This window comes from Anopheles arabiensis, chromosome 2 (assembly GCF_016920715.1).
Source record: "Anopheles arabiensis isolate DONGOLA chromosome 2, AaraD3, whole genome shotgun sequence".
NCBI lineage: Eukaryota > Metazoa > Arthropoda > Insecta > Diptera > Culicidae > Anopheles > Anopheles arabiensis.
In genome coordinates, this window is record NC_053517.1 from 73566297 (window position 1) to 73581754 (window position 15458).

Consider the following 15458-nt stretch of genomic DNA (forward strand, 5'->3'; position numbering starts at 1 on the left):
CAGATGTCGCTGCAAACGGTGCGGGAATTGTGCAAGAATAGTGGTGGTGTAATGTTTCAAAAGGTTATGCTGTTAATTTTGGATTAAATTTGTTAATTTTTATGAAACACGGAACAAAACCAACGTTAAATTTACATGTAGCTGTATTGTTTTTATTCGTGCGCGGTGTTTCATAACAAAGCACCCAAAGCACTATTATAAACACACAAAATTTTAAAATCGCACGCTGTCAGTCGCGCCGCTGACGTTCGAAAAGGAACAACAAATAAAGCAACAACACCGCACCGTACGAAAAAAAAAAAATGCAAAGAATGGGAAGTGAAAACGTAAACACATAGAACTTGCACTGCTCTTTCGTCCCATTGTTCGTTGCCTTTTGCATAGAGAGAACGGCCGCAAGGAATTGTGAAGCTAGTGTTTACGAAGTTAGCTTTCATTTGCCAACATTGCCCATCAAGGTTGCAAACGCTTTACCTCGGAATTGGTGTCTACAAAAGCTACGAACAGTTCCTAGCCAGTAGGCAGGCAGAGTAGGCAAGATTGTAATCCTTGAAACTGGTTTTAGATCCCCGAAAGCGGTCCTGTTTCCTCGCTCCATTTGCAATGGTGGACCCAACATGGATAGAAGTCAATGAAATAAAGGGCTTTATAACGTTTCTATCGAGTGTAAGTACGCAGCGCCCAGCCATGGCCAACCTCCGTGTGGAGGGCATTGCTTTGCAGCCTTACGGTAGCACATTATTAACATAGGCATTAATTTTACAGATCGATTGGTACGATCCGTGGCTGATTGGATTGATAGCTTTTCACATCTGCATCACCTCGACGGCACTGCTGACCAGAAACTATGGCAACTTTCAGGTGTTTTTATTTTTCGTGCTTTGTAAGTGCTGCGTTACGTTACGTGTATCGATCGTGTTCGTTAAACCTTCGCGTCTGCGATTTTTCCCTCCGTTCTTTCCAGTGCTTCTAGTGTACTTTTCCGAGAGCATTAACGAGTACGCGGCCATCAATTGGAGGATTTTCTCCAAGCAACAGTACTTCGACGACAAGGGTTTATTCATATCGGTGGTGTTTTCCGTGCCAATACTTTTAAACTGCATGCTCATGGTGGTACGTACCAGCTGCTACTGCCCGTGCCGGAGTAGGCAATACTAACCCGCTCGTGTAATCCCACAGGGAAGCTGGCTGTACCAGTCAACGCAACTGATGTCCAAGCTGAAAACTGCCCAGCTGAAGCAGCAGATCCGCCAGTCCAACAGCCGGCAGCGGCTAAAGGACGCAAAGGAGGAATGAAATCCGCGTCGCGCGTATCTCCTGTTTTTGCTTTACCAACCCTGCTCCCGCTCTCCGCCGTGTGGTGCGCTGGATTGGAACTACAGAATCTAGTGGAGGGTTTTTAAAAAAATTAAATCAAAAACAAAAATCGCCGTTACATTTGTGAGCAATCTTAGATCGGCGCATTGGGAGTGGGGGTGCACTAGAAGGGCACCGATTTGTTTGTAGCGTTAAAATCAAAGAGCCAAGCTCTCACAGTCTGTTAAAGTACCGGCAGTTTCAAAATGCCATCCGCTCCTGGTGCACCAACACAATCTTGCTAATAGTGTACCGCTTTGCGCACCTAATTAATACAGGGTTGTTGTTTTTTTTGTTTAAAAAAAGAAAAAGCCGGTTGCTTCAGAGCTTGTGTGATTCAGTTGCAGCAGTGTTACTGTGTGCAATATCCTTCGGCATACCTCTGTGCAAGCGACACTTTTCGTAAATCATAATTAATCCTTTAGCGCGGCAATCATACCTTCCCTAGTCAGTATATATTTGTGCGTGTGTATCTGTGTGTGCTAGCAAAGTTAGAAAGCATTTAGAGCGGTAGAAAACGGAGGAAGAAAACGCAATGCTTTTGGTGTATGTGCCCTGCAGCTTTGGAACAATAACACAACCCCGCAACACTCCCGGTCTATGGTTACACTACTAGTGAACGAGTAATTCCACATCCACCACCCCAACCGCACGGTAAAAACCGGAGGGTTCGAGAGATTTTTAAATCCTAACGACGCAGCAATGCAAAGTTCATCACATCTTGCCGTAATATTGTCACGCGTATCATAATCACGTTTATTTTGGGTGGCATCTCGATAGGGAAACAAGAGGATATAGTTCCATTTTTTGTTTTATGGTTTACACAATTTTGTAGATAAAGCGTAAGAGGGCGAAAGGTGAACAAGAAACCGAAAGCGATTGATAAAATTGTTGAATAAACGGAGAGAGAGAGAGTTTGTAGAGTAAAACTGGCCACTGTGCTGCAGGTGTAAAAACAAAACCACACATCAACGCCATAAACGTGTATATCTCAACAGCAAACAAAGAAATGGATCATTTTGTTTTATTAAAATCTATAATATGCGAAACAGTTTCAGTATCCTTGCATCATTCTCTCGTATGCCCTCAGCGCGCAGCGGCTGTCGTTCTAGCCCTAAAACCCTCACTTCTGCCTCACTTCTTCAAACCGTGTAATTAAGTTCTCTTGTTTTTTTAGTGATTTGGTTGTATTAAGTTTTGGTTTACCATCCGTATCCCGCCCACCGTCTTCTAGCACGCAAACGAGCTCCGTCTGTCTTTAGTTTTAGTTTGTTTGTTTGTTTTTTTAGATATCCCATTAGTTGTGATCGTTTAGAAATTTTGCTATAAAATGTAGATAGTAGAATGCTTAGCGATGCCTATTTGCATATAGTTTTCACTTCTCCCGTGTACTGTACCTTACTTCAATTGGATAATCCCTGTCTCGTGTGCTCGGTAGGGGGTTCTTTATCTCTTATTTTGCCGCTCACGTCGCCTTTTACCTAAATCAGTAAATATCAATCCAATTTGCAGTATATTGTGTATGCCTCTTGTAACATTGATGTAAAACTAAAAAAATAGTTTAAACGTTTAATAGTGTATAACAATCGGTTTTGATGTACATTCTCTCTTTTCCCTATTCGTACGATCCGTCCATCCCTAAACCCAGAACAACCTGCACTTCATGCTGCACTCCATCATTTTCATCTCAACGCATGCTTGGTTTCGCGATAACGCGTGACTAGTATCGTTTCGGAGCGTGTGTCTGTGTGTACGTTCCAATTAATTTCGGGTGCAGGGTTCCTTTCCTCTCCTTTCCTTAGAGTCCTTTCATTATAGAAGGGTAAATTAATTTAACAGTAAATCGGGGCTCATTCCGGCTCGCACGCGCAATTCTAGTTGCGTCCACCCAAGTTTATCTCATTATCGTTTCATAATCTGTTTTTTTTTATGTTTTTTGCTTTAGAGTTATAGTTCCCTCTCTGCCGCCTTACAGTCAACAAACGGTGCTGTTTGGTGAGTGTGGTGTGAAGAAACCGACCGTTTGTGACGTGCCCAAAACCCATGCGTACCGAAACTATGAATGCAAAAGTGCGCGATTGTCGATCCCATTTATCCAGCTTTGTTCATCAAATTGTGAGTTTTTTTTCTTCTCAGTTTTGTTTTAGTTTAGTTTAGGTAGCTCTCGGCGGCAAATGGTCGGCATTTTTAATGCACGGCCGTGGGGTCGTACTGCTAATCTGTGCCGTTCCGTAACACCGTAATATTGGCCGAATACGTGCTACCGAATTTGTTTTAAAGCTTCCGTCTACGTCACATCACACCCCTCCCCTCACATGATTGGTTAAACCATTCGACCCGTTTTTTCTTTTGTTTTACATCTGCTGGCATGCTGCTTCACAAAAGGAGTTCTATGTGTGTCCGTAGTTTGAAACGCAAAATTTGAAACGACCTCAACATTTGCCCCCACCGATGTGGCTTTTCGTTGCATTCGTCCTGGGGGGGAGCGGGAGGAGCAAAACAGACTGCATAAATTGCACATGCACCAGAATCTGGCTCATCCTGGTTCCTGCAAAGCTAATGCACGAATGCCAACAAGTTTGAGACATAAATATGTAAAATAATCTCCACATTGAGCATTGTGGGACGATTCGAACTGTGAGTGGGAAATGTTTATGGCAACGTTAGAGACATTTGTAACAAATATAGTCATTAAACGGGGGAAGAACAAAGACACAGAACAAAGTCCAGCAAATGGACAGAGGATTTAAAATACAAAACAAACCTTCTAACAATTAGTGGGCCCATCCCGAAGTTCCTTTTTCCCGCTTCAGCAGCCTCGCAGGCGTTCAAACGCACGTTGCCGTTGTGCCATTGCTGGCGGTCGTCGTGCCATCGAGTCGAAAGTCGCGGCTCTTGGAGCACATATCACAGATGCGTTTGACATCCGGGTTCAGGTAGGTACAGAAATTGCAATTCCATTCGGCACCGGCCGGCGCTCCACTGCCCGACGGACTGCCCGAGCCGGTCGGGCTGGGGTTTATGATTGTGACCGCGCCCGTATCGAATGTGGCCGTTTTCTTCTTGCCCTGGGCGGGCGCGCCGCAATGGCTCGGGTAAGCGCTTCCGCTGCCGGTCGCACTGTGGCTGTGCTGGTGGTGATTGTTGACCAGTATCCCGGTGCTCGTTGAGCTGTGGGTTTTGTTCGTTTCCTTCGCCGGTAGACCGGTGGACGAGGACGAGCCCGAGCCCTGGGGTGTGATTTGTTTCTTCGTCACCGAATTTCTCCGACTGCTGCCGGCGGCGGGCGGCTCACCCTTGTTCGCTCCATTCTGGTCGAAACTTCCCAGCAGCAGATCGTCGTTCGTCGCGTTGTTTGAGAGCGACATTTTCGCCGCCTTCTGTACCAGCATGGTGGTGGCGGTTACCCCCGAACCGGTGGAAGGGTGGCGCTCGTGCCGTCGCCCCTCGGCCATCGGTTGCTTCGTGGAGGAAAGCCCTGCCGAAGACTGCCGGACTATGCCGTCGACCTTGTCGGCCGCTTTCGGCTTCATCGCTTTCAGCTTTTCGTTGTGGTTGCGGCGTAGTGTCGCGCTGGAGGAAGCGTTGCCGGACTCTCTTCTGCCCGAATGATGATGATGATGATGGTCATGATGGTCGTCCGTCATCAGGTCATTACGACGCCTTCGTCGGAGGTCGTCCTCCTCCGCCGCCGTACCGATCAGATGATTATCATCGGCGTCCAGTTCGTCCGCCAGAAAGTCACCCCGCTCGCCCAAATCCTTCGAGTAGCCCTGCTTTTCCAAGTTTTGGTAGACGTAGTTCCACGTTTCGTAACACCCGATACCGTCCTGGTTTTTGCTGGAGATGCGCCTGCTAACGTTACTGCTCTGCTCCTGCTCCCGCTGCAACTGCTCGTCCTCGTAGCTATCGAAATCCGACTGCCGGGAGTTGCGCGACGTCTGATGGTGCAAATAGTGATGATGGTGGTGGTGTGGCTGCTGCTGCTGCTGCTCCTTCTGGTTTCGCTCGGCCAGCGCTTCTGGCAGCATGTCACTCTCGTAGTCAATCAGCAGTTCGGCATTTTTGTGGTACCGGTCCAGCTTTTTGGCACATCCGCTGCCGGAGCGTAGCGTATCGGTGCCCCGGCGCATGCTAGACATCATGTCGTAATCGTCGTACCCTTTTTTCTTGCCACTCAAAATAGATGCTGCCGGCTGGGCGGGCACCAATGGCGTGCCGTAGGCGGCGGTTTGCGTAGCCGCCACCGACGACATCGGTGCGCCACCGTAGATCGACGAATCGACCGGCTGACAGTAGGAAGGCGGTGCGGCCATCATGCCATTCGGTCCACGGTAGCCGGGATAGGCCAGATTCATTGCCGGATGCCGGTACGAGCCGCAACCGTCCACCAATCCGTTCTGGTGATGTTTCAGCTGGCCCCCGCCATTCATAAACATCGGCCCGGGCCCGGGTATCCCCATCGGGAAGTTGGTGGTGCCAGCGTACTGCAACGGTGGGTAGCGTCCGCTGCCTGGAACATTGTTATAGGGATGATTGTTACTGTTGCAACTAGTTACAGCACCGGCACTGGGACCGTTCGCTACTCCGCCGGCCACACCACACGATAGCAGTCCATCGAGCGGCCCGCCCTCGTACGCTGGCTGCATACCGGCCGCCGACGAACCGGCACCTTGCGAGCCTCCGTACGGCGTTGCGAGCGTGTAGTGGTACGGTTGATCAATGGAGTGTCGCTGCATGTACGCACTCATGCCGTACATGTTGGCGGCCGAGGCAGCAGCAGCAGCAGCTGCAGCCGCACTGTTCGCGTCCTGATAGTGATCGAGCGATTTCGAATGGGGCATCGTTCCCAGCGCTGGTGCGCAAGCTTGCTGCTGCTGCTGCTGCTGCGACGCAGATGTAGTTGTCGTCGGTTGAAAATTCTGGTAACTACTATGTTGTTGTTGTTGTTGATGATGATGATGATGATGATGATGCGAAGAAGGGAGATGATGGGGATGATATGCACCGCCGTACGCGTTTGCTGGCATTTGCTGCTGTGATGGTGGTGGTGGTGGCGGTACCGGCGGTGGTTGCTGCTGTTGTTGATGATGCTGTTGGCTATGAATACTACAGGGTGCACCAGCAACAGCGCTATTGTACAGCTGACTACTACCAACAACGCCACCGTTCCCACCACCATTTGCACCGCAATATGCGGCGGCGGCGGCTGCTGCTGCGGCCGGTGGTGGAACAGGGGGAGGTTGTTGGCTTTGCACATGGAACTGATACGGGTTGCATGAATTGCAGCTACTAGCAGGCGCTAAAGCGGACGCACTATTATTGCCGTACGTGTCTGGAGAGAAGAGAGACAAAAAAATTGAAGAACATGTACGTCATACGTCACTCGAAGCGAGTAGAGAAGAGCGCTGAAGACAATATGAAAACATAAACCGGAAATGAGGTTGTTAATGTGAATCTTATGCAGATAACAAACAAACGAACAAACACAGGATTCTGTGCGTTTCATCGTGTTGACGTTGTGCAGTTTTGGAGCGAGGAAGGAAACAAACAAACGATATAAGTAGTAGTAATAGATTAAATACGAAGACCATGCAAAATATTACTTATAATGAGAGAGTTTGTTAGGACAACCGCAAAGGCTTGTTATAGCCGATGATCAACATTTATTAAAAGTTTCTCGTAACGTACAGGCACGTCGCTTATAAAATGTAATCAATTAAAATGTGATTTCTTCATTGAAAAGACAGACATTCGTTGAAATGTGGACAAACGTACGTACAACTCAGGTAGATCATTTAGCAGCAAAGCCTCGTTAAGCTAATTGCAAACTGCCAAAGTTAATTTACTATAGAAATTATAAGTATGATAATATTATCAATAGCTAAATTAATATTTTATAAAAGGTTTTAGACGTATAGGAAACAAAGCAACACATACATTAGACAACAGCAACAACAACAAAAAAACAAGAATAACAACAGTGAACCTAAATGTGTATGTTGAATTACGAATAAACACACATTCGTGATGAACTTTATCTTAATCTTAGACAAGTTAAAAGCTTTATGAAATCTAGTTATGGTTAGGAGTGGAAGATACATTCATATTGCGGAATGCAAATGCAAATGCAGCTGCCATAACAGCGCATTCAGGTACTGAAAACAAGATGATTCGTTAAGCAGCATGCAAGTGTAACTAGTTTCACTACGAGCTAGCTAAATATGACAATGTTAGAACAGCGATTTCTACGGCACGTGTTGCTACTAATTGACTACGGCTCGCCATAGTATACCTCTTAGCTTTGCTTGTTGTTTTTTGTGATGCTTTTCCTGTATCGACAGCGCCATTTGCTTCACCGTTTGCATTACGTCAGCTGCGAATAGGTAAAAATATAGGAAACATAAGAAATGATCTCATAAAGTAAAATGCACGATTGGCTTTTGAGTTCTGCTTACCAGCATGATAGCTTCTGAAGTTGTAAATGTCAATCCAATCTATCGACAGTCGTAGCGGAGTAAGTTCACTGTAAATTCGTTTCATCATCTACGGTTAAGTAAAGAAAAGAGGAAAGAATTTTACTTATTATTTGATCTTGTGGTATCATTTTTTTTCATCGCATTCTCCCAACCTGGCATTCCACGTACGCTGTAATAGCGTCCCGCGCAACGTTCATCACTTGATCGGGACAGATTGGACCGTCCAAGATGAGTGTCTTGTTCGGCATCAGCTGATAGCCCATGGCTTGAAATAGTTTTTCCGCGTTCACCAGATTGGCGGCAATTTCGTGCTGGTAAAAGCCGGAATACATCTGCAAGAGGGACAAAACGGTGTTAAATATGAAACAATTTTGCTACGTTTCCCGGTAGACTTTCGGGACATTGACACAATACCTTTATCACTTTATATTCCTTTCGCCATGGTTTCACGAACAGATTGTTGGCATATTGGCTGATTGCCTCAAATCCGATCGATGCTTTGTAGGCCGAAAAATCGTCCAAATGTGCAACCGAACTGCAGCACCAGAGCAAAAAGTAGCATGGGACACCATCAATTATTAAATGCGGGACAATGAAAAGCGTTTCGATATACAGCTTCAAAATGGCTGTTGGGAGATATAACTTACCTGTCGAACGCATATCTTGTATCGTCGAGATAAAATTTCTCATTTGGTGGCACCTTCCCCAATCGTTTCTCGATCAAATCTGAAAATAAAATAGAAATGATAAAGTGTTGTTATTTGTTTTGATTATTTTATATGCCATCATGGGATAATTTTATTATACAAGATAAAAAAAACACATACGAAAAACATCATACAGGGTTTTCCAGGAGTTCTCATAGCTGTGGGACACATTATTGAGTCTTTCTTACCGGAAATGAACTTAATGTAATGGGAACTAGACTCTATGGCACCCTTGTTGGACAAATCCAATAAGAATTTCCAACGAGCCTGTCAAAATAGGTGCCATGGAGTTCAATTTCCATCATTTGTAGTTAAAGAGTCAAGCAAGTGTCTCACAACTTTGAGAACCCCTGGAAAACCTTGTAATAGTGAGAATAAAAAAAATGTTTACATTTTACTATTCTTCGGCGTCTATTCAACTATGAAGAACAAGTAAGATTCCAAACAAAACAAAGTACATTAGTCTCATGTTTTTGTTTTGATGTAATGACTCATCTCGTGGGACTTACACACTTCGTTTTTGGTGTTTCTTGTTCTGGGTTCATAAAAAAACAATCAACAACCAATTGACCCGTGAATCATCCCATTTAAATTCTCGCTATAGTCGAATGGCAGTTGCTTTCCAAGGTGGTTCAATTGTCATTCCCTTAACGGGAAGAAGGTTAGCTTGTAGCAGCAGCGTTTCCCTTATCTAGAGGCGAGAAGCGTGTGATTCTGCAACAGGTTTGATAAGGATAATTGCGAATTCAATCAAGGCACTGCTCTTGAGAAAGTGATTCATGCTTTATCGTGTATATAGTGAAATGATAACGCAGCAACCTCGACTCTCATAGTGCGACACAGTTCAACCACAATCAGTAAGCGGATTGTTTGAAGTTTCTAGAAAGTAGGGTCCTAAAACCATGCTCTGCCATAGTCTGACACTTACTTAAAAGAGCGATCTTTGTTTCATCATCAGATCAGGCGCTTGTTCAATGTTCACGCTTAACAGAAAGCCCTTTCTGTTCGGACCCGCGCTTGCCAGACATTTCATATTGACCTTTAATAGCTGCTAAATTTATTCTTACGACATTTGTTTTTGCTTTGCAATAGTATTTGCCGCAATCTACACCTCGTGTCGAACGTTTCCATGATTGCATTGATAGTTCTGTAATCAGTCACATTGTCGCACCTGTGCAATAGGTGATATTATTAAAGCCCCGTGTGTTTATGAGAGAACAATTTAAATCCCCTTACGGCAACGGCTACGAGAAAACAGGTTCTCGCTTCCATTACTATTCCACCGACCCCCGCTACTCCTCCGAACTTGCTCTCTGCCGGTAACCGCTAGCAATTGAGTCATCCCTTACCTTCTAGGTCGCGCCGCAGTTCGATCTTCAGCATCGATTCCTCCGACTCGACATACTTCCAGTGATGCTCCAATATTTGCTTCCACAGCGCGTCGTGTGTTTCGCTCGCTCCATAGGCCATTGTGGTGGGTCGGTTCGGAGCTGCGTTCGTACACCAATGAGTGAACTCCAATCGGTCGGCCAGTACGATTATTGGCAATTGATTTTTCCTTTTCCTTCACTCGGCCCCGCGCTGCCCTTCGTGCCCTTCGGTGCGTGCCGTTGACCCGATTGCACGACGGAACCGGAAGCAAACTGATGGAACCGTTCACGTTTGCACTTGAGCCCGTACCGCTCACCGCCGTATCATCGGGTCCCCCGTTCACCACCTGTGCCCCCTCGAACGTTTACACTGCTGCCCTTTCTATGCACATTTGGTTTCGGATGCTTTGCGTGTGTCCTTTTTGCGCGTTCAATACCTTGCACTTCACCGCACAGACACAGGCATAGCCGCGCACAAACACTAGCAGAGGTTTTGGAAGGAATCCAGCAAATTCCTGCATAACCAGCACATACCACCACCAGGCACGGGTACACTTTGGCTCATCGCTGCACACACATAGTGCACACACCTCGCGTATAATTATAGTGAGACTCGTCCGCTCGAGCCAGTAGCGCACATGACGACTAGCAATAAAAAGAAACACACAAAAATTCTATTAAAAGATCTGCATAGCCAGCTCCGTCCGTCCGTCGGCGACACCAGAAGGAGGAGAGAAAAACACACACACGCACACACAATCCGTGTCTCGTCCACCAGTCGATGATGTGTCAGGTGTTTTGTTGTTGTTATTGCTTTGGCTTATCGCTCATCATTTACCATCACCAATCATGTCTATGATTAATCTCGGAAGCAGTAGAGCTGCTCGTAAGATCACTTTTCCAACACCAATTGTCATATTCCGTAGGTTGCTGCTGCTTTCCTGCTGCGCTACTGAGAATCCTATTACTAACACGCACTTCCGCACAGCTACACCACTTCCGTGACTGATGATGCACCGATTACTTTTCCTCTTCCCCTCCACCAAATCAAAACACTAACCTTGTCCTAGATTCGGGCCTGGGACAGGGATTACTTTTAAGCAGTAAATTATACGGAAAAACTACAGCAAGTTTGCGTGATGCACAATCTACAGCCAATTCCAAGCTTCCGCACGACAAAACCAAAGGAATTTGTGACAGATGTAATCCTGCACCGATTTCTTCGCACTTCACTGCAATTCGAGGCGCCACCGATTATTCCGCACGCACACAAGCACACATTCCATCACATCGTTTCCGTGCAAGAAGGATTTATCGTGATGGGCTTCCGTAAATGTGCGATAGAAGCCAAGAGATTGCAAACTTATGGACGATCCAATATTTGTGTAATTTTTTCTTTTTATTTACGTTTTTCCTCCGAAGCAGTGTGAAAGGGGAAAGGCAAACTGTGCTACTGTCAAAACTGACGGACAAGTTCTGTCGGACAATTGACAGTTTCCGACACGCTGTAGGAGCTGTTCGGAAAAGATCCGACATTCGAATAATTCTCCATGACGGTTAAAATACATTGCAATAGGTTGCCTTTTCAGCTCTGCTAGAAAGTTTCGTCGTACATTTTGCGATTTTTTTCGATTGTATCCAGTTATTATTTTGGAGCAGAGCTAATGGGCTCCGGAAAGTATGAATTTAGATGTTGGGGTGGGAAGGATTTTCGTATTGAAGGTGAGTTGTGAAATATCTTTATAACCTATAATATTTTAATACTCCTTCAAGAAATCGTTATAATAGTGAGAAACTTCAACAACTTTGATTTTTTACAGAAGTTTAAGCATACTTATGGGATTTTGATAAGATTTTCAATGTTGGATTACCGGCCGTCATGTTTCTTCATTTCGCCATGTTGTTTATTTTTGCCAATTTTATATCTGCTCATTACACACACATCAAGTTGAAAATATAAATTATCGCAAAACTACCTGAACAAGCCATGAAATTATTAAAACAATTGAAATTCCGATCGGAGCCGGTCACGATCGTCTGTGTGAGCAGTCAACTCTCGGATGTAAACGAGTCGAACCAATTTTTGCCGAAAAGAACAATCTGTCGGACGGTGCAAGAAAAAGAAGACGACCTCCATTTTCACGAAGGAAGTCGCGCAGTTCGTGCGAAGAAGTTGTAGGAACCCCATTACTCAACGACGACCGTGGAACTTTAGGCGTTAGTTCAGCAGTACTCTAAATCCAGCAGCAGCCGCAAACAACAACGATGTCGATGATTTCTGCCCGTCTGGCGGCCTCGGTGGCCCGCAGCCTGCCCAGAACCGCGACCCAGGTGAGCTAAATTGACTGCAAAAATTTCATCACAGCAGCCACACACATACCCCGGCGGCGACACAGCATCGCGTGTACTACGTGGGGACCTTATCGATTGGGTCGGCCGGATGAGAAAATGGTGACATAATCGCCGTACGGTTAAAAAACGGTTTTCAAAGGCAAGTGCAAGTGCAATTGTGAAAACGGGCCAAGTTTTCGTGGTGAGCAGAAAAGCATTCCACCCACCCGTCGGTGTAGGTTATGCAACCAGGAAGATTTTCACAGTGCCGGTCGCCCAATGTTCCTTCCGTCTCCCCGGTGACGTTATGTAACCTCACTGCAACTTGGTAGGAGTGAAAATGGAAAACTAGTGTTGAATTGACAATGTGTCGAGCTGCGCCCGTACAGAACGTGCTGAATAGGATGGAAAAGAAAATTGAAGCCGACAAAAAATCTGTATGCTGTGAAATGTGTTTGCACCCAGCCGACGACCGACCCTTACGACAGCGCGAGATTTCATGATGGCGGACGCAAATTGACAGCACATGAAAAAACTAACCCCTCGAGAGAGCATGGAAAAGAAATTGGAGATTGTGTTTTGGCCGAGGTTGGAATGAATGCTGGAACGATAAATGCTACACTATTTAATGCTAATTTTATGACGAAAAACACATTTCCCAAAATACCCCACTTTTCGGTGGGCTTGCTCTTGCATCCGTTATGTAATGCTTATTTTTTGTTGTTTTGCCGGTACTCTCTTTCCTCAGGTTGCCAAGATTGCCGTTCCGGCTGTTTCGGTTGCCGCTCGCAACTTCCACGTCTCCACTGCCAACCGTGGCGCCGAGATCTCGGCCATCCTCGAGGAGCGCATCCTCGGAGCGGCCCCGAAGGCTGACCTGGAGGAAACTGGCCGTGTGCTGAGCATCGGTGACGGTATTGCCCGTGTGTACGGTCTGAAGAACATCCAGGCCGATGAGATGGTGGAGTTCTCCTCCGGCCTTAAGGTAAAATAAAGCTGGATTCATTCCCCCCGTCCCCCCCGCCCCTGATATGTGCTAGTGCAGCGCTATTAACCGTCGCACGCTCGATTACGCTTACTTTCAGGGCATGGCCCTTAACTTGGAGCCGGATAACGTCGGTGTGGTCGTGTTCGGTAACGACAAGCTGATCAAGGAAGGCGACATCGTCAAGCGTACCGGTGCCATCGTCGACGTGCCGGTCGGTGACGAAATCTTGGGCCGCGTCGTTGATGCCCTCGGTAACGCCATCGACGGCAAGGGCGAAATCAAGACGAAGCAGCGCTTCCGTGTCGGTATCAAGGCCCCGGGTATCATCCCGCGTGTGTCTGTCCGCGAACCGATGCAGACCGGTATTAAGGCCGTCGATTCGCTGGTGCCGATCGGTCGTGGTCAGCGTGAGCTGATCATTGGCGATCGTCAGACTGGGTAAGGCAAAGCAGTATGCTTTTTTTACATTTAAGGAGCTGTATAGCAGAGAGAGAGAACTACATCCGTCTGAATGTATGTATTTTGCTTAATATTTGTTATTTACCTCCCTTCCTCCCCCCTCCAACCCTGCAGTAAGACCGCTCTGGCCATCGATACCATCATCAACCAGAAGCGCTTCAACGACGGACAGGATGAGTCGAAGAAGCTGTACTGCATCTACGTCGCCATCGGTCAGAAGCGTTCCACCGTCGCCCAGATCGTGAAGCGTCTGACCGATTCCGGTGCGATGAACTACACCATCATCGTGTCCGCCACCGCTTCGGATGCTGCCCCGCTGCAGTACCTGGCCCCGTACTCGGGCTGCGCCATGGGTGAATACTTCCGCGACAACGGCAAGCACGCCCTGATCATCTACGACGATTTGTCGAAGCAGGCCGTGGCCTACCGTCAGATGTCGCTGCTGCTGCGTCGTCCGCCAGGTCGTGAGGCCTACCCGGGTGATGTGTTCTATCTGCATTCGCGTCTGCTGGAGCGTGCGGCCAAGATGAGCCCGACGCTCGGTGGCGGTTCGCTCACTGCCCTGCCGGTCATCGAAACCCAGGCCGGTGATGTGTCCGCTTACATTCCAACCAACGTCATCTCGATCACGGACGGACAGATCTTCTTGGAAACTGAGCTGTTCTACAAGGGTATCCGACCGGCCATTAACGTCGGTCTGTCTGTGTCGCGTGTCGGCTCTGCTGCCCAGACCAAGGCCATGAAGCAGGTCGCCGGTTCGATGAAGCTGGAGCTGGCCCAGTACCGTGAGGTGGCTGCCTTCGCCCAGTTCGGTTCGGATCTGGATGCCGCCACCCAGCAGCTGCTGAACCGTGGTGTGCGTCTGACCGAGCTGCTGAAGCAGGGCCAGTACGTGCCGATGGCCATCGAGGAGCAGGTCGCCGTCATCTACTGCGGTGTCCGTGGCTACCTGGACAAGATGGACCCGAGCAAGATCACCAAGTTCGAGCGTGAGTTCCTGGCGCACGTCAAGACGAACGAGAAGGCGCTGCTGCAGCAGATCGCCTCGGAGGGCAAGATCTCGGACGATGCCGACGCTAAGCTGAAATCCGTCGTCACCAGCTTCATGTCCACCTTCTCCGCCTAAATGGTGCTGAAGTTCCGTATAGTTCCCGGAGCATCAAATCGTTTTTTTGTTTACAAATCCCTTCTAAGAAGAGAGCGACAGAGAAAGAGGCAGGACACAGCGCGGCCTCTGGCAAAACCAACATACATACACGGTGGTGACATAAGATCTTGGCGAAATGATGTAAGCAGCTGCAATAGGGAAAGAGAGAATGAACACGCGCGCGCACTAGGCTTTGTTTTCTGCCTGCCATCATCAGTAAGTGAGCAGAAAGTTTCGTTTTATTAATAGTCGCCCATTTTACTACAAAGCCGAATGAATGTTTAGAATACACACAAGTGCGAAAGTTGGCAAAATAGAACATCCTACCACGATAAAGATCCGAGGGCGGCACGAACGCGTATTAGGGAGACACACGTAGATGGAAGAATTTAAATAAAGCGAGCGACAGTCATTTCCCAGTAGCCCCAGACAAACCGGTAATGATAATAATGCTGTGTAACCCACCCTTTGGGCTGTTTAGGACGCTGGAATGACTGAGACAAAAAAATCGAATATAGATTCTTGGTCTTTTTATTTCAAAGTTCAATGAATATCACAACTGCAGTACATGTTCTCGCATTATCCGAGACTGTTGGCTTACTTTCTTGATTTTTGGTGACT

At 47.1% G+C, this 15458-nt stretch overlaps 3 protein-coding genes across 8 annotated transcripts; 2 read left to right on the plus strand and 1 right to left on the minus strand.

Annotated features, from left to right (window-relative positions):
* Positions 1 to 263: 263 nt before the first annotated feature.
* Positions 264 to 2366, plus strand: LOC120894199 (transmembrane protein 18). 2 transcript variants are annotated; one of them, XM_040296654.1, is made up of 5 exons: positions 264 to 458; positions 566 to 666; positions 766 to 883; positions 965 to 1113; positions 1180 to 1296. In XM_040296654.1, exons 2-5 carry the CDS (start codon positions 604 to 606, stop codon positions 1294 to 1296), a joined length of 447 nt encoding a protein of 148 aa, XP_040152588.1. In that variant the 5' UTR covers positions 264 to 458; positions 566 to 603. The 2 variants fall into 2 exon arrangements, with proteins under 2 accessions (XP_040152588.1, XP_040152579.1); XM_040296645.1 differs by having other exon boundaries at positions 267 to 666; positions 1180 to 2366.
* Positions 2348 to 11313, minus strand: LOC120894135 (protein tamozhennic). Of its 5 annotated transcripts, none has more exons than XM_040296554.1 (8): positions 10973 to 11313; positions 9892 to 10557; positions 8483 to 8561; positions 8250 to 8370; positions 7988 to 8167; positions 7815 to 7902; positions 7652 to 7732; positions 2348 to 6691 (listed from the first exon to the last, which is right to left on the minus strand). In XM_040296554.1, the coding sequence occupies exons 2-8, from the start codon at positions 10010 to 10012 to the stop codon at positions 4185 to 4187; spliced, it is 3177 nt and encodes a 1058-aa protein (XP_040152488.1). In that variant the 5' UTR covers positions 10013 to 10557; positions 10973 to 11313; the 3' UTR covers positions 2348 to 4184. The 5 variants fall into 5 exon arrangements, with proteins under 5 accessions (XP_040152488.1, XP_040152478.1, XP_040152496.1 ...); XM_040296544.1 differs by having other exon boundaries at positions 10751 to 11313; XM_040296562.1 differs by lacking the exons at positions 9892 to 10557; positions 10973 to 11313 and adding exons at positions 8934 to 8961; positions 9052 to 9192.
* Positions 11314 to 12038: 725 nt separating this feature from the next.
* Positions 12039 to 15354, plus strand: LOC120894175 (ATP synthase subunit alpha, mitochondrial). The gene is made up of 4 exons (XM_040296609.1): positions 12039 to 12243; positions 12992 to 13228; positions 13329 to 13669; positions 13805 to 15354. Exons 1-4 carry the CDS (start codon positions 12178 to 12180, stop codon positions 14814 to 14816), a joined length of 1656 nt encoding a protein of 551 aa, XP_040152543.1. The 5' UTR covers positions 12039 to 12177; the 3' UTR covers positions 14817 to 15354.
* The last annotated feature ends 104 nt before the right edge of the window (positions 15355 to 15458 follow it).